General features: G+C 42.6%; 2 protein-coding genes across 2 annotated transcripts in view; one reads left to right on the top strand and one right to left on the bottom strand.

Annotated features, from left to right (window-relative positions):
- Positions 1 to 22,219, bottom strand: part of rbm28 (RNA binding motif protein 28) — an 895,251-nt gene that overhangs the window by 478,963 nt on the left and 394,069 nt on the right. The window lies entirely within an intron of this gene.
- LOC308091787 (voltage-dependent calcium channel subunit alpha-2/delta-1) overlaps positions 1 to 22,219 on the top strand; it is a gene marked incomplete at both ends in the record, with an annotated part of 157,911 nt that overhangs the window by 91,842 nt on the left and 43,850 nt on the right. Inside the window, 11 exon segments of the mRNA XM_080437508.1 lie at positions 3,622 to 3,780; positions 4,445 to 4,549; positions 6,715 to 6,793; positions 7,772 to 7,821; positions 7,929 to 8,018; positions 8,218 to 8,292; positions 8,435 to 8,515; positions 12,117 to 12,191; positions 19,498 to 19,569; positions 20,124 to 20,195; positions 21,247 to 21,308. Coding sequence (XP_080293634.1) covers positions 3,622 to 3,780; positions 4,445 to 4,549; positions 6,715 to 6,793; positions 7,772 to 7,821; positions 7,929 to 8,018; positions 8,218 to 8,292; positions 8,435 to 8,515; positions 12,117 to 12,191; positions 19,498 to 19,569; positions 20,124 to 20,195; positions 21,247 to 21,308 — 920 coding nt within the window.

A 22,219-nucleotide genomic window follows, 5' to 3' on the forward strand; every position in this document is an offset into this window, starting at 1 on the left:
ACAGATGCACTGAAAACATGGTGGACTGGCAGAGGGGGGACATGATTGGACATGGTGGACTGGCAGAGGGGGGACATGATTGGACGTGGTGGACTGGCAGAGGGGGGACATGATTGGACGTGGTGGACTGGCACAGGGAGGACATTAGGTAAGACCAAGCCCCAAGAGCCGCGGTAGAACAGTGAAGCATCCGTCGGCCCTTTAGATATCTATGGGTAAGACACCTTGGAATGACTTTGAGCTGTTTTATTGTCTTCCTTTTGCTCTGTGCCGATCAATCAGGGAACCCTAAATCAACAGTATAGTCAATACGTTCCCTACCTTCTCAACTACAGTCTGTCTCTCTCTTTCTCTGTATGTCTCGCCCCCCTCATACACACTCACATACACACACACACACATACACACACACACACACACGCACACGCACACGCGCACACACACATACGCACACATAAACTGATGTGCATCTCTATGTCCAGTCCTGAGGGTGTTATAACCTGACACCAAATCATTAATCTCCGATATTACCCATAAATCCTCGCTCATTAACTTTAGCCCAGAGACCAAGTTGGCATTTGGTCTCGGAGGAGGATGGTCACTCACTCACGGACACACACAGCACATCCTCTTCTCAACAGCTGTGGTAGGTCAAAAGAATGCTGATGGCTATTAACCAACCTCGCCCCCCCCCCCCCCCCCCTCGACACCTTGCTTTCTCTCTGTCAGTCTCACTATCTCTCACTCTCTCTCGCTCTATCCCTCCGTCTGTCTTTTCTCAGCTGTCTGTTTCTCTGCCTCTCTCTCCCACTCTGTCTCAGTATTTCCATCTGTCTGCCGACTCTGTCGCTCTCTTTCCTTCATTCGTTTTCTCTGACCATCTGCCTCCCTCCCTCCCTCTTCGTCTCCCAAGTTTGCAATTCTTTATTTTTTCTCTACCCTCCATTCAATATGCTTTATTGGCATGTCTGTTAAGAACAGAACAGAATTTGTGCGTGTGCTGTGCGCTTGTGTGTGTGTGTGTGTGTGTGTGTGTGTGTGTGTGTGTGTGTGTGTGTGTGTGTGTGTGTGTGTGTGTGTGTGTGTGTGTGTGTGTGTGTGTGTGTGTGTGTGTGTGTGTGTGTGTGTGTGTGTGTATGCCTGTTAAGAACAGAACATTGTGTGTGTGTTTCTGGGGATTGGAGGGTCGGGGTTACAGGGGCGGCAGTGGCTCAGGGGTAGAGTGGCCGGGTAGAGTGAACTGGAAACCGCAAGGTTGCCAGTTCGATCCCGGGCTGGGGCGCTCCCCCAGAGTTATTGTCGAAGTGTCCTTGAGCAAGACGCTGAACCCCTAATTGCTCCCGATGAGCAGGTTGGTGCCTTGCATGGTTTCCGCCGCCATCGGTGTATGAATGTGTGTGTGAATGGGTGAATGGCACAATCAATGTAAAGCGCTTTGGATAAAAGCGCTATATAAATGCACCATTTACCATTTTTACCTCTCTCTCTCGATCTCTCTCTCAGATGGCTGGGAGAGTCTAGTCCACTGGGGATTAGGGCTCTGAGATTAGCCTCTTCTCTCGTATGTCACCGCTAATCCAATCCCTGTGCCCCCCCGATGCACAAACACATACATACACAGATTATGGAGAAAAGAAAACCTCAGATACTTTGCATAAAGAATGTGTTCACCTTTGCCTGTTCTCTGGCTGACCAAACATTGTTGACGGCATCTCTCGAAAGCGCTGAAGATATATTTCTCCTCTGCTGAAATATGCCTCGTTATGGCTGTTTTTCACGTAAATATTGTAGTTTTTTTTTAGCTAAGTGTGCGTTGGATATTTATTTCTTGGGAATTCAATATGTTCTAAATTCAATGTTCTCCGCAAGCCATTCCTCTCTGCTCCTCCCCAGCTTCCCACACTCCTCCTTCTCACCTCCTTCCTCTCCTCTGCTTTTAATAGATGATGTGATAACAGAGCACCGTCTGCTCTGCGTGCACAATTGTGTGTGTGTGTGTGTGTGTGTGTGTGTGTGCGTGTGTGTGTGTGTGTGTGTGTGTGTGTGCGTGTGCGTGCGTTCTGTCTCTTTGATTCAGTCCTTTAGTCAGACTAGACTCATGGTGATATTGCCTTCCAGTCCAGTAGAGACGTGCATGTCTGCAACTGTCATTCAGCACCAAGCTTCAAGGCTGCCCGTCCCATTTGAAAAGTGCACGCGCGTGCACACTCACACAAACACACTTTCTCTCGCTCTCTCTCTCTCTCTCAGTTACTATGTGTATAATTATGTGTATGAGAGATAGAGACCCCCCCGCCTCTCTCTCTCTCATACATATATATTCACACTGTCTGGTCTCTGCTTCTCTTTTCGCCTCCCCTGCTTGTCTCTCTAGATCAGTGTTGCACGCCTCCCTCTCACAGAGACACATTGATTGGTTGAGATCGATGGGGTGCGGTATTGTTTTAGAAGAGTTCTGCTACACAATGCAATGCTGCTTTACTGCTCTGCTGTTCCCAAAGCCTTCGTATGGCATCATCGCATCGCGACGCGTTGTGAGCTTGTAGATCTGCTATTTTCAAATAGCTGATATGTTAAAGTGCTCATGTGGCCCATAGTCGCTTCTTTTGGGCTGGTTTTCCTAGACCTGGTTGCTTGTTTCTATCACAGAATCTGGCAACACTGGTGTTGCTGTTGTGTTGTGTTGTGTTGTGTTGTGTTGTGTTGTGCTGTGCTGTGCTGTGGTGTGTTGTGTGGTATTCTATTCTATTCTATTTAATCTCAAATCTACTTTCTATCCTATTTCTATATTCTATATTCTTCTTCAGTTCTTTTCTACTGTGCGCGGTTCTGTGCTCCACCTTACTAATTTCCTCACATTACTGGCGCTCATTAATTTCATGGCAGCAATCGGTTCTTTTGTTCCTGTCCCCGCCTGTTGACATACATGTCACACACTTTGCCAATCCAACAAGAACAATGCGGTCGTTCCAATGTCTCAACAATGAATAGATTGGCCATCTGTTGACTCGGAACCCAACTCAATAGCCGGGGGGGAGAGGTGTGTGTGGATGGTAATATTGACAGGTAGCGTTTTGGTTAGAAGGTGTGTGTGTGCGTGTGCGTGTGTGTGTGCGCTAAGTGTGCGGCAGGGTGGAAATGATGCTCTTGCTTCTAATAAGATTTTGTAGCTGCTGAAACTGGTTTTCTTATAGAGGAATCTTGTTTCCATGGGTACCGAATCATTGAGCTCCAAGGATGCAGAGCAATTAGAGGGACTTGATGAATGTGTCTGTTTACCGCCTCATGATAATAGCCAAGGCCAGGTGTGTGTGTGTGTGTGTGTGTGTGTGTGTGTGTGTGTGTGTGTGTGTGTGTGTGTGTGTGTGTGTGTGTGTGTGTGTGTGTGTTGTGTGTTGTGTGTGTGTGTTATGTGTGTGTTTGTGAAGCCTGTGCATAATGCATATTAGCACAAACCACAAAGCATATCCACCATACATTTGTTTGCGTTGTTCTCTCGGTTTTGCATATATACGGTACTGTAACCTTGCACATGATGTGTTTGAGCGATCTTTGCACACAGCGCACACCTGTGGGAATAATTTGTGGGTTACAACTTCTCGCCCTCTGCTCTCCCCTCAGTTCAACACCATTGTGAACAACACGGCGTGTTTCGACCGTCTGGTCCAAGCCAACGTGAGGAACAAGAAGATGCTGAAAGATGGCGTGCAGAACATCTCGGCCAAAGGAATCACCAACTACACCAAAGGCTTTGAGTTTGCTTTTGAGCAGCTGTCGGTGGTAAGTTACGTCATTGCACTCCCAAAATGTTTAAAAAAAAACGCTGAGAGGGACAAAACAACTCATGAATGGATGTTAACCTGTGAAAGGCAACCAAAGCAAAGCGTTATCTTACACTGCCCTCTGCTGGTCAAAGGTGTTATCTCTACACCTCCTCTACATGTCAGCATTTGTAATATAAATGTAAATGGACTGAGGCTGTACTCAGAGACTTAGTTCACTTGGTACATTTTATGTGTGCTAAGTGCAATGTGGTTGGATGATACATTATCTTGACAATGGCTTGTTGACTGTCAAAATGAGCAATATTTCACAATTTTAACTTTAGAAGTGTGATTCTCAACCTGTGGGCCAGTGGGCTCTGAGGATACTAGTGGGCCCCCAAATAATTGGCAAAGCACTAACATTTTAATGATAATATAACATTAATATAAAAATATATATAAGATTATTATTTTTTCTAAGTCATAGTGTTTCGTTTTTTCTTTAAAACCTTAACAAGTGAGTTTACAATCGATTGATTGATCGTAACATGCTCTGAAAATGCATGCGGCCCACCCACCTGAGCCTGAATAAACTTAACATAATCTAGGAAAAAAAGGAAAGGAGAAAAAAAAAAGAATTACAGGATGAATCAGTAACACATCTTATTGGCTTTGAGCAGACTAACGTGAGCAGAGCCAACTGCAACAAAATCATCATGTTGTTCACTGATGGAGGAGAGGAGAGAGCTCAGGCCATACTGGAGAAATACAACGAAGAGAAAAAGGTAGGTCAGAGACACACACACGCACACGCGCGCGCACACACACGCACACGCACACGCACACGCGCGCACGCACACACACACACAGTAGAGAAGATTGTTTGCTTTTATATGGCTGGATGCGCTCCTGTCTTGGTTTTTATTCGACTCAGCTTTTCAGAGCTCCCTTTGGGTTTCACTTCCGCTTTGCACATCCTCTGTACCTAACAGTTTACACAGATGGGAGGCAGATGAGCTTTGTTACTCTGCACACTGGGAGAGACAAAAGACATCTCATACACGCTGTATGTGACACAGAATACACACATGCGCAGTGCGCACACACATTTGCGTGCCTCCCACAGGCGCGTATCCACATACGAGGGCTCATTTATTTGCATAGTTGGTACTTGTTGTGCACAGTGTTTTGCCAATGACATTCATTCAAAATGTAAGTAGAAGGAAAGATGCACACCACTAGGACTGCACAAGTTAATCGAACTGATCAATTTAATGGTTTTTAAAATTATAGATTTTAATTAAATATATATAAGATTTTTAAATACCCATCTACAAGCTCACGAAATTGAGAATGCCATATCCTATATTAAAATTGGCTAATGGGAGGGCAGGCGGGCAGGCGGACCACGGCCACATCACTATGACTCAGATATAACCATAAACAAACCTGATACACCCATAGGCAGGACCACGGCCTCGACACTATGACTCAGACATATTGGTCGGATTGTTGCAGCTCTACACATTATGTGCTTTTGTCTGTTTTGTAGTAGCAGGTAATCAAATCTCCCAATTTATGTATACACACACACACACACACACACACACACACACACACACACACACACACACACACACACACACACACACACACACACACACACACACACACACACACACACACACACACACTGGAAGTGGAAGGCGGTCTTTGATTACAAAATATGACAAAGCAAACCATGCCTCTCTAGAAGCACCTGCATGCATTTGATCAAAAGTTCACATCAAGGCTACAACATGCACTTAGGGCTGCTTACAGAATATCCCTCATTTCTACCATGTTCCATCTGTGACCATTCTGCAGCGCCTACTAGAGAAAGGAGTGTTTCAACAGTGCTGAAACTAACTGTTTCAACTGTTTTTATCAAAACAGAACAAAGGTGGTCGGGTACTTTATTTATTTCTACAGTTTTACCATGCTATAATTCCATTTAACTTACTGTAACTCCATCAGTCTCAAAGACGTTTGACAGGCTAGCGTGCTAACAAAGAGCATGTCTTGTCCATTTACATTGCAGCGTCATTAGGGAATATATTCAAATTGCAAACATTCTGTAAACCTATAACTGAATATCAGAATGTAATCATTACTGATAAGGCTGGGTCTATACTTGGTCTATACTTGGTCCCATCTACTTTTCCCTCTACACCAAATCTCTTTGCCGTTAGTCGATCTACGAGCTCAGTTGTGAGCTTGTAGATCTGCAATTGTTGCAGAATCTTTGCCCATTACGATGTGCCCAGAATAGGGACACTAGTGGTTAACTTCTCGATATAGATGACAGGGAATGGATCCCAGGCTGAATCAAAAGCAGTTTGTGAGAGTCGTGAAGTCCTCTCTCCCCAAAGGGACAGAATTGCCCCGGTCCAGTTGCTGCTCCGCCTGTCTCTCTCCCATGATAAAAACCAAACTGTCTTGAAGTGGTAGCAAAATGTTTGAAGGAACACATTTGAAAATGACGTATCATATACTGTAGTACAGTATGTTATTGTGATGAAATTCTACTTTACTTACAGTACAGATCAATATTTGAGTAAAGCAAAGCATATTCTATTAACCAAAATTAACAACAGATGTGTGCGTGTGCGTGTGCGTGTGTGTGTGTGTGTGTGTGTGATTAAGAAGTATCTTTTCTCAAGAATCATTGTTTCATGCTAAGCGTCTCTGCATCAATGCATATTATGTCTGCCATAAAACAAATTCCTTCTATGCAAATATTGGCAATAAAGTTCTTCTGAGTTGTGAGAATAATTTACACAGCACTTTTTTCTGTTATTTTTTTAGCTAAGTTACAAAGTGCTGAGTATCACTTTCTAACAGTGTGCCTCTGGACAACTCTATATAAATGCTGCTGTTTGAGCTGTCTGGATGTTCTATTGTGTTTCAGGTCAGAATATTCACCTTCTCTGTAGGCCAGCACAACTACGACAAAGGACCCGTCCAGTGGATGGCTTGTGCCAACAAAGGTACGGCACAACACCACAGCTGAAAATGTCAATCTAAAACAAGCAAACAAGCAAACAATCAAACAAACAATCAAATGACTTCCCCCTGTAGCTACGGTCTACACACTGGAATAATCAGGGTTCTCAACTCAAGTCCTGAGCATTGGGCTTTGTTTCTATTGCTTCAGGTAGTCTGTTGAACCCGCAGAGTGTTTTGTTGTTGTTTAGTTGTCATCATTTATTTTTAAGCAGACAGCTATAGAATGAGAACCAGCAGTCCTCTGGAGTCTCAGGGGTGAGACTGCAGTATGCACATGATGACTGTCTGCACTTGCTTTGTTTGACTGGGTACTGTGCTTTGACACTGTTGCACAGTGGTGGGAAAAGTACTACATTTTACTAAAAGTAAAAGTATCAAGTTTGTACTAAAAGTAAAAGTATCTATACTGCAAGTAAAAGTTCGGAATTAAAAATGTACTTGAGTAAAAGTACAAAAGTATTGGTATCAAAATGTACTTAAAGTACCAAAAGTAGAAAGTACTCATTATACAGGATGTCCCATTTCACACGTTTTCAAATATATAAAATGTCAAAAAATCTTTTGAAAATAGCCGATCTACAAGCTCACAATGCGTCTCAAATGGCCGAAATGTATACAGGGTTGAAGTGTTTAATGTATGTTTCGTAATAATAATCAAAATCTACAAAGTAACTACAGTAGTAACTAATGTTTTCAAATAGTTGTAGTGGAGTAAAAGTACAATATTTACCTCTGAGATGTAGTGGAGTAGAAGTAAAAGTATTGGAAATTGGAAATACTCAAGTAAAGTACAAATACAATTGTGCTTAAGTACTGTACTTGAGTAAATGTACTTAGTTACTTTACACCACTGGTTGCGTAGTACAGTGGTTCTCAACCATTTACCCCTACTGTACATAACACTTTTGTACTCTTGTCTAAAATTGTGAATAACAATCTAATCTATTCACCCTTTCCAGGTTACTTCTACGAGATTCCCTCAATCGGAGCCATTAGAATAAACACACAGGTGACTGGGACGCATGGCTCTATTACATTTTAAGGCGAAGGTGTGAGTATGAACGGCTCCCAGAATCATTCATGTCTTGTATGTCTGTGGGGTTCTGTGTGATTCAGGAGTACCTGGATGTGCTGGGAAGACCCATGGTCCTGGCAGACCAGCAGGCCAAACAGGTCCAGTGGACTAACGTCTACCTGGATGCTCTGGTATGTCATCAGGCTCAACAATCAGGGGTGGATAAAGTACTCAACCCCAGTACTTGAGTCAGAGTATAGATACTCAACTACAAGTGAAAGTTGCTCCGTCAAATATGTACTTGAGTTAAAGTACTGGAGAACTTTCTTAAAAAATAAAAAATAAACGTATTAAAACATATTTCTCTTTCTCTCTCTCTGTCATCATCAGGAACTGGGTCTGGTCATCACAGGAACTCTACCTGTCTTCAACAAGACCAAGAGCAAAGATGACAGGAAGGGAGAGGTATTTATTTTTAGAAATATTATACTCTGATGTAGCAGTTAATTTCAGGTTAAGAGCATAATAAGAAAATAGTATGTTCTTAAATGTTTAAATCTCTCTCTCTCTCTCTCTCTCTCTCTCTCTCTCTCTCTCTCTCTCTCAGTACCAGAACCAGCTGATTCTGGGTGTAATGGGGATTGATGTGTCTTTGAATGACATTAAGAAACTCACACCACGCTTCACAGTGAGTGTCTGTCTCTCACACACACACACACACACACACACACACACACACACACACACACACACACACACACACACACACACACACACACACACACACACTCTTACAAATAAAAAAGATCCCAAAACACATCTATCTCACCATATCCAGACAGCCCCATGTTCAATGGTGCAGTGCTTGTTCTCTCCCTGTGGAGCTGTTAGTGAGTGAAGGCATTACGTCACATGTGTTTTGATGTCTGCATCACCAACCAAACAGTCCCACTTGTGCACCGGTTGCACACACACCAAGGCCTTCTTGAATTCCACGTCGTACCTTGTTTTTGGTTCACATTTTATTGTTCATAGTTATTTTAACCACACAAATGTAGATGTAGAATTGGTCCTGTGTTTTTGTTTTCCTTTTCTGTTCAACATGCTGTCCACTGGTGTCACTGACTACCTCATTTTACATGATGAAAGTCCCTTGGAATCTTTGTTTGGGTTTTACTGGACATGAATCCTTCCATACGGGGTAGGGTTGCCAACTACCTGAAATTCAAATAAGGGACACCCGGCCGGGCGTCCGTTAGCCAAAAAATATTAGCCAAAAAACATTAGCCAAAAATTGCAGATCTACGATGTGAGCTTGTAGATGAGCTATTTTTGGCTAAGAGACTCTGGTCCAGTTTACCAAGTCTAGAGGGTTTAAGACGTGGTTAACAGTACCGGTATATATGAGCTGTTTGAACTTGTAAGATGTATGTCATTGATTGATTCCCCAAAATAAGAATAATAACAAAGTGTGTCCCTTATCAGTTCAATAAGGGACACGTGTTTTAGTTTCCAAATAAGTGACGATTTCTGTATCTCCAGGGACGGTTGGCAACCCTAATACAGGGTGCCTTTGAGACACAACCAGTTGTTGCACATACTGTAGCGCATAATCACAATTATTATTATACTTTAATTTACATACATTTTGTTTTATTCTGTCATTTATTATTATGTTTTATTGATTTTTCCATTATACAGAAAACATTCAACGCAACAAACCACACAACCTCACAATCAGAGAAAAAGAACAGGAAAAAACAACCCATGCAGAATAAAAAACAAAATAGAAAAATAAAACCCCAAAAACGACACATCTGTTGAACATCCTACACCATGCTGAGTCTGCTATCACCACATCACAACAAAGATAACCAACCACCACAGCTGGACCTCAGCGTCTCATGTGCTTTATATAAAGGCTGAATGGCACATACAGTACATTCACATTTACATAGTGAAGAAAAGCTTTCCACATTTTGGTTAAATTAGCTGTGAAGTGATACTGGATCCAGTTCAAGCTCAGTTCCTAACATGGTGTGCATTTCATACAGTACGGCGACCCAATCTTTTAGCAATTTGGCCGCATTCAGGTGATAAATGCGCTCTGTGTAATATTTTGAGTTGCAATGCCCTGGTTTGATTACAGATTGTTATCTTTTTGTATTATTCAAGGTATCCTCCTCACCCATATCTTCTGAATCTCTATGCCTGTCCCAGCTCCAGTAGACCAACGGCATAATAATTCCTCACAGTGTTTAGTATTAGTGACATTAAAAGGGAAGTATTTTTCTTAATATATGATCTTATCTGAATGAAAAGAAGAAGGTAATTCCTGGGCAGGTCGGCAGTAGCCTGGTAAACCCCCTCCCTCCGGAAATCTCATTTGCATTTGATTTCAGGGAGGTCTGGGATTGCGTAGGGAGTAAGGCTGCCCGAACACTGCGTGTTCGAACCAATCAGCGGCTGCTAGGGGCGGGATCATCCAATCACCTGCCTAGTAGCTTGAAAAAAAGAAAAACTGTCTGTCATCGATTCTGCGACCGGAGTCTCAGATGGGAAGTAGGCTGTGAAACAAATGTGTGTCGCAAGCTTCTTCCATTTGACGGTGTCAGGTTAGGTCGGCAGTGGCTCAGGGGTAGAGTGGCCGGGTAGAAACCGCAAGGTTCCCAGTTCGGGGCTCCCCCAGAATTGGTGTCGAAGCGTCCTTGAGCAAGACGCTGAACCCCTAATTGCTCCCGATGAGCAGGTTGGTGCCTTGCATGGTTTCTTCCGCCATCGGTGTGTGAATGGGTGAATGTAATGCATAATCTATGTAAAGCGCTTTGGATAAAAGCGCTTTATAAATGCACCATTTACTTCTGTACTGTATGGGATCAAAGGACTCCATCCTCAAAGAGATCCACTTAGGAAAAGATACCCTTTGAATCCCATTGTTTGAAACCTGAATCTAAGACACTTGGTAGAAAACAGGATTATTAATAACTGAAGTAAAGGATATTAACAAGTCGTCCTACGATATCTTGTTCTGCCCTCCAGGCCTTAAGTGTGTTAATTGTTATTGGGTTCCTACAACAATCTTTGACTGATTTCAGATTTCATAAAAAAGGCATATTAGGGAGAGGACACTGGTCAGCAAGTCTACAATATCCAGCTAATTTCAGGAGGTATTATTATTGTGAACCTATTCCTTCACATATTATTGCAAAAGGGCTGAGGTCTGGAAGATCCATACCACCCACTTCACTGGGAAGTTGTAACCACTTCAACCCTATATACTGTACTTCATTGACTGGGGTCCCCCCCCCCCCACTTTTTTTACCCTACTTTTTTCCCTCTACACCAAATCCCTTAATCGGAAATAGCCGATTTACAAGCTCACAATGCGTTGTGAGCTTGTAGATGAGCTATTTTCCTTGAATGTTCGCCTCAGAATGGACACGCTAGGGTTGATGTGGTAAAGTAGATGTGTTTATTAACACCAAACGAAAGAGCCAAACCAGCCATTTATTTGACAAATGATTTTAAATGTGAATAAATTGGTAATCAGTTCCTTTTGGATGAAGCAAATGAGGGAGAATTTTTTGAAGTGAAACTCTGCCCAACCACGGAGAGAGTTGCAACGCTCCAGTTCCAGCTGGATTTGATCAAATAATGGATTAAAATTGGCTTTAAACAGTTGATGGAACACCTGTTCTGTTCTATTCAGTGAAACACCTTAAAGGAGTAGTTCACCCAAAAAATGACTTGTTTTCTATCAATTACACACCACATGAAGCATTGAATTCATGGAGACTTTTTATCGCATTCCTAAGCCAATAATTTGATGACCCGCGGTCTCTCCGGTAGGAGACACAAAGAGTCTCCTTTGTGTCTCCTACCGGATACATTAGCATCTTTATTATTATCATCAAATTATTGGCTCAGGAATGAGACGAAATAAAAGAAAATCTCCATGAATTCAATGCTTTGTGGGGTGTGTAATTGATAGAAAATAAGTCATGTTTTGGGTGAACTACTCCTTTAACCCATTAATACCTGGAACGCATCTGTGTCACTTTAGATTTCTTCGGCTATTCAAAAATAGCAGATATACAAGCTCATAGCGCGGCACCGAGTGCCGCGCTACGAGCTTGTAGATCTGCTATTTTTGAAAAATCATGAAAAAAAATGTTCGTGTTAGGATTTAGATTAGATTTTTTTTTAAATCGCCTCAGGTCTTAATGGGTTAACAATATGTATAAGTAAATATATAATGGTTTTCCTCCTTTGTTCTTCTCGTGCTTCAGATTGGTCCTAATGGATACTACTTTGCCATCGATCCCAACGGCTACGTGCTGCTCCATCCCAATCTCCAGCCAAAGGTATGCCATGTGCAATCTCTCAATACATCTTTGCATTGAAACCTTGGCAACGTCGGCCAAACGGGCACATGCCGCTTATCTGCTCTGGTGGGCAGTGTAGCCCGTATTATCATTCCATTTGATAAATAACGTGAAGGCTAGCAGATGGTGTGGTTGCATTTCAAACTTTTCCATGTGCCGTCACCTCATCAATCTTGGTATTGAGGGCTCATTCCCCAGTTAAAGAGTGTGATTTGAAATCATCAGCGGTCTTATGTCAGCCAAGTGGGTCGAGATAATGATAGTTATGTAGGCTTTGGCAGCGTGCTGGAATATATGTTTTAGAATGAAGCAGGGAAAGAGGTTTTGCGTGGCATATAGTGGAGATGGTCTACAGATGCTTCCTGAAAAAGAAAACACGCTAAAACACTTATTTCATGTGTGCAATTCCACATCGAAAGCCACTACAGTGAGTGGTATTGCTAAGGGCTTGAGGCAGTTCCATCAATAGCCATAAACAAATCTTTCCCACAGCTGTGGAAACGGATCGGTACACAGTAAATCAGGCACTCATCTTGTGGACTTGTGCAATGTTGAATCTTTTACATGCATTAGCTTCTTTTTCAGTTTGATGGTTAATGGTATTGCAGCTGAAAATTGTCAGTGCTTTCCACAACATTGGTTTCCCATTTACTGACAACGGAACTGCTCGCCTCGAGTTGCTTTCTTGTGAACATCGTCGAGAGAATCTTTGGTTTTCTCGCTTCTAGCTACAGGAACGCCTTGTTCATGTTCACAAGTCTAGACTAAATCGGACATCTGTTTTACCATATGAGTTTTCGCTTTCATCTTTCATAACAATGGACTTTGGTTTCTATGCTTGAAAGTGAAACTTTTTTAACCCATTAAGACCGGGAACGCATCTGTGTCATTTTAAGATTTCTTTGGCTATTAAAAAATAGCAGATATAGAAGCTCATAGCGCGACACTCGGTAGATCTGCTACTTTTTTTTTATCGTGAAAATGTGTGCAAATCTTTGAATATATATATTTTTAAACTCTATTTTACTCAAATCTTTGCTTCTGGGGTATTCTACAAATGTCTTCTAAATCCTAACAGTTTCTTCTTTTTTTTTAAACGTATATGTTGCTATATATATCAGTGGTTCTCAAACATTTTCATGTCAAGGACCCCCAAAATTATATGTATTTGGCCGTGGACCCCCATCTGAAAATATTTTGTTCCAGGTACCTCCAGAAGCAAAGATTTAAGTTAAAAATGTATATATATATTCAAAGATTTGCACATATTTTCACAATGTTTCAAAAAATCTAAAATGTTTTGATAGCCAAAGAAATCTAGAAATGACACTGATTTTTCCCCGGTCTTAATGGGTTAATGCTAATAGTAAAAGGCCTCTATCCATTGACACATCTTTTCACCCAAAGTTCTCAACCTACAAGTACTATAAGATGTCAGGTTATTCACTACCTGAGCTATACCCACCCTTTTAGTGATGTCTTAACCTCTCAAAGACCGGTCTGATAAACGTAACGACACGTCTAGCCATCGGCGGGCATTAACAATGCGACCCAGAAGGAATTATATCCGTGACCCGGTACTGGGTCCTGACCCATCTTTCAGTACGATCCCGTCCCAGCTCAGCGGTTCTCAGCCCCGGGCAAGCGTGGCTCATGAGAGGCCGCAGAGTGGCCATGTGCTGCCCAGGCATGAGCGGGCGTGTTTGGGGGTCATTGTGCTCCGAGGGGGCCTCTCTCTCTCTCTCTCTCCGGATCAGAGAGGCTTGGTCCCCCCCCCCCCCCAGAGACACATGTTCACATATCATCTCCTCCAGACGCGGTGCCTCACATTCAAATCAACAAAGACACTCGCTCATGGATCCAATCTCTACGCCACTTAACCCTGAGCAATGTAACACATACGCATGTCGTGTGTGTGTGTATGCGCACGTTTTTCATGCGAGTGTGTGTGTGTGCGTGTATAGTATTTAATTGTATTTCTGTGTGAATGTATCGTTAGTTCACTGTACTGGATTATTTCCAATTTTCAATACTTTTACTTCTACTCCACTACATCTCAGAGGCAAATATTGTACTTTTACTAATTATTTGAAAACTTAAGTTACTAGTTACCACTTCAGTCCTATATACTCTGGTTAATTGAAAATAGCCGATCTACAAGCTCACAACATGTTGCATCGTGACACGTTGTGAGCTTGCAGATCTGCTATTTTCAAACGATTTTTATGCAATTAAAAAACTTAAAATGGGACACTTTTACTCAAGTACATTTTTAATACTGTACTTTTACTTGTAACAGAGTATTTTTACATTGTGGTATTAATACTTTTACTTAAGTAAAAAAATAAAAAGTTCCACCACTGTGGGTGGGTGTGAGCGACTAAGTGCATGTGTGCTTTTGCGCATTTGCGCACGTGTGTGTGTGTGTGTGCTGTGCACGCGCACACGTGTTTAAATGTATGTTTAATTGTGTGATTCATGGCCATTTGTGTGGCAGCACTTCCAAAAAAACGTTTCAAAGTGGCTCAGCTGGAGATTTAACGTGTTTTGACAGTGGCGGTTGGTGGTCTCATGTGACTGTGACCATACTGAAACACTTCTTCACAAAGCCCTCACTGTACTGTAAGCCATCACACTGTACTGTAAGCCATCACACTGTACTGTACGTCTTCTCCCATCATCGCACCGCTATAGAAACGGACCCAAAATAGGAAGCTCAGAGTCAATGATAAGTATGCCGTCACCCTCCACGAGGTGAGACTGCAACACGGATAGACTTAGACTGCAGCAGCAGTAGATTGCTGTAGCTAGAATTAGTAATAATAGTAGTAGAAAATGTCTTTCTTGTACTTTTATTGTGTGTTGAGCTAGCACTCTCATTACTCATTAACATAATTAGCAGTAGTGAAAGTAGCGTGTGTGTGAGAGAGAAAGAGAGAGAGAAAGAGAGAGAGAGAGAGATAATTGAACACCATGTTCTCTGAGACACTTTTCAGTCTCCTTTCATTCCCCCTGTTACCTCCTGCTGGGAGCATTTAGATAAACAGAAGTGATGGAGTTTCCCACTGTTGCCTTCATGATTTCATGTGTGTGTTTGCTGTATGCACGCACATGCGGGCGTGTGTGTGTGTGTGTGTGTGCGTGTGCGTGTGCGTGTGCGTGTGCGTGCGTGTGCGGGTGTGTTTGTGTGCGTGCGGGTGCGTTTGTGTGCGTGCGTGCGTGCGTGCGTGCGTGCGTGCGTGCGTGTGTTTGTGTGTATACAAGACAAGGGTGGGACCTAGAGGAAGTGAGTGATGCTGATGATAACTCAAAGCTTCCTGTCTAGCTCTGACTCGGTTTTGCCTCCCTCTGTCTGGCTACGTCCCCCCCTCTTTTCTCTCTCTCTCTCTCTCTCTCTCTCTCTCTCTCTCTGTGTCGCGCGCACGCACGCACACGCGCGCACACACACACGCACACACACAGGCCTTCAAGTCAAGAACACCAGTCCTCGCTTAACTGATTGTCCTTAGGAGGACACAAACCTATAGATGCTGAAATCTCTGAAAAAAATGAAAGCCTGGGGTGAGACAGACGTCAGCCGAAACGTGGGAGAGAGACGGGCTTCAGCCGAAGCATATCTCTCTCTGCCTATAACACAGCCGAGTAAATGTTACAAGAAACGGGCTCCCATTACAAATCAATACTGCATGTGGGTATAGCAACGACGCCGCGTGCTTGATAGCGGCGCTGCTTTCATGACGGGGGAGTGTTTTACCATTCTGCCTCCTCGTACCAATCCATCTGGGCGGCGTTGTCAAACAAAATCTTGCGTTCAACATTTTCACATCTTCTGTCTTCTATTAGAATACTAAGCAGAGAGTGGGAGCAGAGGGTGTGCTTTGGAAGTGGTGCTATGAACCACATTCACGCGATCACATGCGCACACACACACACACACACACACACACACACACACACACTTTATGAGTTATTTCCATAATGCTCTCACTGTCCCGGCAAAAGGGATTTTTATTTATTCTTTACTTTTTCATCAAACCCCTGGGGCTGATGTGTGCGAGGTTTCTCATACGGGCTGGCCTGTCAATCACTGTCTTGATTGGCCCCCGTCAGATGTGGGAGGAGTGTATATGGATGCTGCGGCTGACCTCCAGTCCTTTGAACATTTCTCTCTCCTCCTCCTCAGCTGTCCTCTGTGTTCCATTATGTTTGTACAGAAAAGATATTTCAAATTCATTACACACCCACAACTTCTGGAGTTTGGAGTTTCAGTTTTGATATCTCACCCCTGTGCCACCTCACTGACCGGCTCTGCCACTTTCCTTCTGAACCCAAGCAGTGGCGTCCCCAGGAATTGCATTTAGGGCAGGCGAGACTTTTTTGTGCACCCCCCCCCCCCCCTCTATTACCCCCCAAAAAGTAATTTCAACTCAAACGAAAATCGGCGATCGAAAACCTGCGAAAGTGTCCGTTTTCAAGATGTTTTGGCCATTATCTCTGGAACGGAAGTTCCAATCTGCTCAGTTCAAAGCTTGTTGGATGCGTGACTTTGAGGACATTAAGCACACTATGACATTTTCGGTTTATTTGGGTTTTCTAGGGGAGGCGAGATCTTAGTTGGGCAGGCGACCGCCTGTCCTGCCTCTACAGTGGGTACGCCTCTGAAACCAAGGAAGTGGGGCTCTTGACTCCCTGGCTAAAGGGACCTTGTGTCTCCTTAGATCAAGGAACAGCTCCCTAACATCCCTATCATCATTATTCAGCATGCTCAAAAGATGGGAAATGCGCATGCTGATATAAGTCCGCGACGCACACATACACACACACACACACACACACACACACACACACACACACACACACCCCACTCTCGCATTCTCTTTCTGTCTCATTTGATCTTTCCCTCAATGTTTTCATTCATTCCTCGATCTCGTGTCTCTTATCCCCTTCTCTGTTGTTTTGTGTGTGTTTGATGTGTCCAGTGCGGTACCTCTCTTCATGTTTCATTCTGTCTTTTCTCGTTTTTTTTTATGTGGAGACGCTCCCTCGTCTTCATCATCATCTTCCTTTGGTGCTCTGCTTTTATTCTCTCTTTTGCTGGCCCATTGAACGTAAGCTGCACTCTCTCCACTCATCCCATTTATTAGTTCTTCTGTTGGTTGGGTTTGTTCATTCAGTTTGATTATTCATGTACTTATACACCTCCTTCTTACATGCATTTACCTCACAGTGAGCTTGTAGATCAGTTAATTTAGGAGTGCAACACCAGCTTAGTTTAAAACAGGCAAGTTCTATGTGTGCTGTCAAATGGAGGCGCGAGTCTTTCCCGTGAAATGAAATTAGAACTCGCCAGAACCAGATGGCCTTCTCTCTCCCTCACTCCCCTCCTCACCAGCTCAAAATATGCCGTCAGAGATTGTTGCTTGCGTACATACGAATGGCAGTGGTGTAAAGTAACTAAGTACATTTACTCAAGTACTGTACGTAAGTACAATTTTGAGGTACTTTTACTTTACTGGAGTATTTCCGATTGTCTATACTTTTACTTCTATTCCACTACATCTCAGAGGCAAATATTGTATTTTTACTCCGCAAATATTTGAAAACTTTTGAAAAAGTTACTAGTTACTTTATAGATTTTGACTGTTATTACAAAAGATACATTGACCAGTTCAGCCCTACATACATTTCGGCCATTTGAAAATAACCGATCTACAAGCTCACAATGCGTCGCGATGCGACACATTCTGAGCTTGTAGATCTGCTATTTTCAAAAGATTTTGTATACGTTTGAAAACTTGAAATGGGACATTCTACATATTGAGTACTTTTACTTTTGATGCCAATACTTACTCAAGTAAATTTTGGATTCCGGATTTTTACTTGTAACTTCTACATTGCAGTATTGATACTTTTACTTACATTTGAGTACTTTTCCCACCACTGCATACGAATGGAAGCAATAAGTGTAAATGTGTGCTTCAAGGACACATTAGCATCAATCCCATCCTTTCCCTCACGGTGTCATCCCAGGCTTTCGTAATGGAGTTGGTGAACTTTGCCTGTGAGGTCTAGGGAATAGATGCTTAGCCCTATCCCTGAGGCCAGACTAGTATCACATTCCATATACTGCTGTTTTATAGAGAAGCGCTGTATTACTGCTACCATTTTATATCACCATAAACCCACTGAGACATATAGGGTTTTTAAGAGGGGGACATTAACAGGGTCGTGTGTCACTTTGTATCAAATTTGATTCAGCTGGGGCTATTATCATGGATCTGTTGTCAAAAGGACCGCCATGTTTTTTTTACCTGCTAATTCTCGTATGTCCTCAAGTCGATGAGGTTCAAGTCAAGTTTATGAAAGTGTCTCTCATTGGGCCCTGCACGTTGGAACACAACAGGACTTTATGGCTAAAAAAAAAAAAGTCCACTGCAAGTTAATTTAATGGAATTGTGCTAAGGAGGACATGGGGCAGTATTTCACTCAGTCCGCGTGGCCCATCGCCATGGTTCGGAGCCAACAATGAATAACAACAATTAAACGGTCTAGTGCGTTTTATAACTTTTTACTGTAACAACTCAGCAGGCTTCAGATGGACCCGATACAAAGGCGCTTTATGACTTCATAACATTAGCCTGTGGGCTAAGTGGATAAAAATGAACATAATCTAAACCCGGTCTGGTTTGTTCACACTGAAATCGGAAATGCACTGAAATAAGAATAGAGGTTATTTTTTTCGACAAATTACAAATAATGCTCAGGAATTTGAATGAAACACGTAGGACTGACATGAGTGCAAAAATAATGGACATACAGTTTACAGTTTAGGCATTTAGCAGACGCTCTTAATCCAGAGTGATTTACATACGGTACTGTACATCCATACTGTATTGACACACATGGACAGAGCGGCAAAAAGGCTAGGCCTACCATGCAAAACAAAACACATTCTACTGTGTGTAGAGCACTGGTTCTCAAAGTGCGGCCCAGGGACCCTCAGCGGTCCTTGAGAGGATTCTAAATGGTCTGTAACTCAGAGTGTACAAATGGAACCAAATGGATTTGGTTCCATTTGTACACTCTGAGTTATGGGGGTCCTTGATTTTTTTTAAATTTGAGAACCACTGGTGTGTAGAGTAAGTCACATGCATTTAGGAAAAACAAGTAGCACAAACGTGACAGTGGCATCATTTCTAGTGTAATTGATAAGGTGTCATTGTGTGACTGATGTGTCTACAGTGCTGTGCAGTCATGTCTCACACATTATGACCATTTCCTCCAGAACCCTAAATTCCAGGAGCCTGTGACCCTGGACTTCCTGGATGCTGAGCTAGAGAATGACATCAAAGTGGAGGTACAGCACGCACGCACACGCACACAAACACACGCACATACATCCTCAGCATAACTTTAACTGCATACCTATTCGTAACCCATAACTCTAAATCCCTGAGACCCTCTTGAAAAGGTACAGTAGGACGAGCAAAATGACGTCACTTTACTGGATTCCAACTAACGATCAACTATCTGCCCTCACAAGTTTAGATGTACAAGCGGGGCGCGCGCACGCACCCACCCACACACACACACACACACACACTCACACGCACACGCACACACGCACTCGCACACACACGCACGCACGCACGCACGCACGCGCGCGCGCACACACACACACACACACACACACACACACACACACACACACACACACACACACACACACACACACACACACACACACACACACACACACACACAGACCCATGTGGCAGATGTCTCAGCTCCTCATAAAACTATCATGATCAGTCTCCTGGTGTGATTTACTCACTGTCTGTAATAGCTTTAAGAGTAGAACAAGAATGAAATGCTCGTTCTCTCTCTCTCTCTCTCTCTCTCTCTCTGTAGATCAGGACAACCATGATAGATGGGGAGATAGGTGAGCAGACCATTGAGACGCTGGTGAAGACCCAAGATGAGGTAAGAGAGTATTATTAATACAGTGGTAACTGACGTAGCCCACAAAGTACCAAAAACTTCTATTTTGTTATGGTCCTTTTACGGCATTATAGCCTTTGTAGAAGTCCTGCCATCAGGCAAACATTCAGCATTAGTCATGCTGCGGCCACCGCCGCATGGGCTTTGTCTCTCAACCGTTGTATAAAACCGGATTATCGAAACACAAAACTTGTGTTCCAGTTCAACAACTGGTTGCCAGATCCTCCCTTGTATCTTCAGATAAACAGATTTGAAAATTGAAAGAGAATTGAGGTAGAGCCCCCGGGCGTGGTTGGCACACAGCAGCATGTCGGCAGTGTGTTGTTACGTTCAGTGAAGACCACCTACAGTCTCTGGGCTGTAAACCCCATTTTGAATGATACCATTCTAAGTTAACCCTTTAAAACCTGAGGCAGATTATACAAATGTCAGTAGTTCTCACACACGCAAAAGTGTTCAAAAATACCAGATGTACAAGCTTGCAGCGCGGCACGTGAGCTTGTATGTCTGCTATTTTTTAATAGCCAACGCTAAACTCTAAAATGACACAGATGCTTTCCCAGTTTTAATGGGCTAATATAGTTAAAGGAGTAGTTTTTTTTTTCGCATTCCTAAGCCAATAATTGATGACCGGCGGTCTCTCCGGTAGGAGACTCAAAGGAGACTTTTTGAGTCTCCTACCGGATACATTAGCATCTTTCAGCCGGTCATCAAATTATTGACTTAGGAATGGAGTGTGTAATTAACAACTACTCCTTTAACAGTTAACATAATCACATCTCTTGATTAGTATACCATCATACATGAAAATATTTTAATAATAATAATAATATCATGAACCCTGATGAAGATGATGCGTCAAAACTTTGGTTTTAAAGTAATATATTAACAAACAAAAATGCATCGAAACTACAGCGCACAGCCAGAAAAACTGAAAGTGTAAAAATGGGCCCATGTGGATACATTTTGCTATTTTTCCTTTTCTTTTCCTAGAATCAGGATTGTTAACTTCTCTCTGTGTCCCTTCCGACAGAGGTATATAGACAGAGGTGTGAGGACCTACACCTGGGCACCAGTCAATGGGACAGACTACAGGTAACAAGTCTCTAAATCGATTGCCAGATACAGAACTCTCCTGTATTATATCGTTTATAACATTGGTTCTCAAAGTGGCGTCCAGGGACCCCCAGGGGTCCTTAGGGGGGGTTCCAGGGGGTCCCCAGCAAAATGTGTTAATATAGCATCGCAATACTTTTAACCACTTTAACCTTTTATACTTTGGCTATTCAAAAATAGCAGATCTGCAAGCTCGTAGCGCAGCACCGAGTGCCGCGCTACGAGCTTGTTGATCTGCTATTTTTTTTTAATCTTGAACATTTGTGCAAATCTTTGAATATATATATATATATTTTTAAAGCGAACATTTGTAACTCAAATCTTTGCTTCTGGGTGTCCCTGGAACAACATATTTTGAGATGGGGGTCCGCGGCCAAATACATATCATTTTGGGGTTCCTTGACATGAAAAAGTTTGAGAACCACTGGTTTATAAAGTTCTTAGATATTACAATATTTTTTTCCATTGTTGGACTAGTGTATCTCATTTTTTAAATAATGGTTTTGTTTTGTTTTAAATTGATACCTGCAGATAAAGAGTTCTGTGTTCTGTGATGGAGGACACGTTTAGGCCAACAGGGGTCAGTCTCTAGTTTCTATCACACTGTGTGGTGTGGAATGACTTCAGCATCTCCCTGGTCAGTGGGTGCTGGATATGATATGAGAGAATCTTTGTGTTTTCAGTGAACACATGTAATGCAATTTGAATTGTCTTGGGTATAAGGTTATACTCTGGCATAATAGGCAAAACACATGTGTCAAATATATTTTATTATTTGTCTTTTTTTGGTCTTTTTTTTACTACTTTGTGACTTATTTTGCTTGTACAGCTCAGTGTTGATTTTGACAGCAAATTTATATTTAGTTTTAGTCATATTTTAGTCATCTGAA

The sequence above is a fragment of the Gymnoscopelus braueri genome (assembly GCF_963280865.1).
Source record: "Gymnoscopelus braueri genome assembly, chromosome: 9".
Lineage (NCBI taxonomy): Eukaryota > Metazoa > Chordata > Actinopteri > Myctophiformes > Myctophidae > Gymnoscopelus > Gymnoscopelus braueri.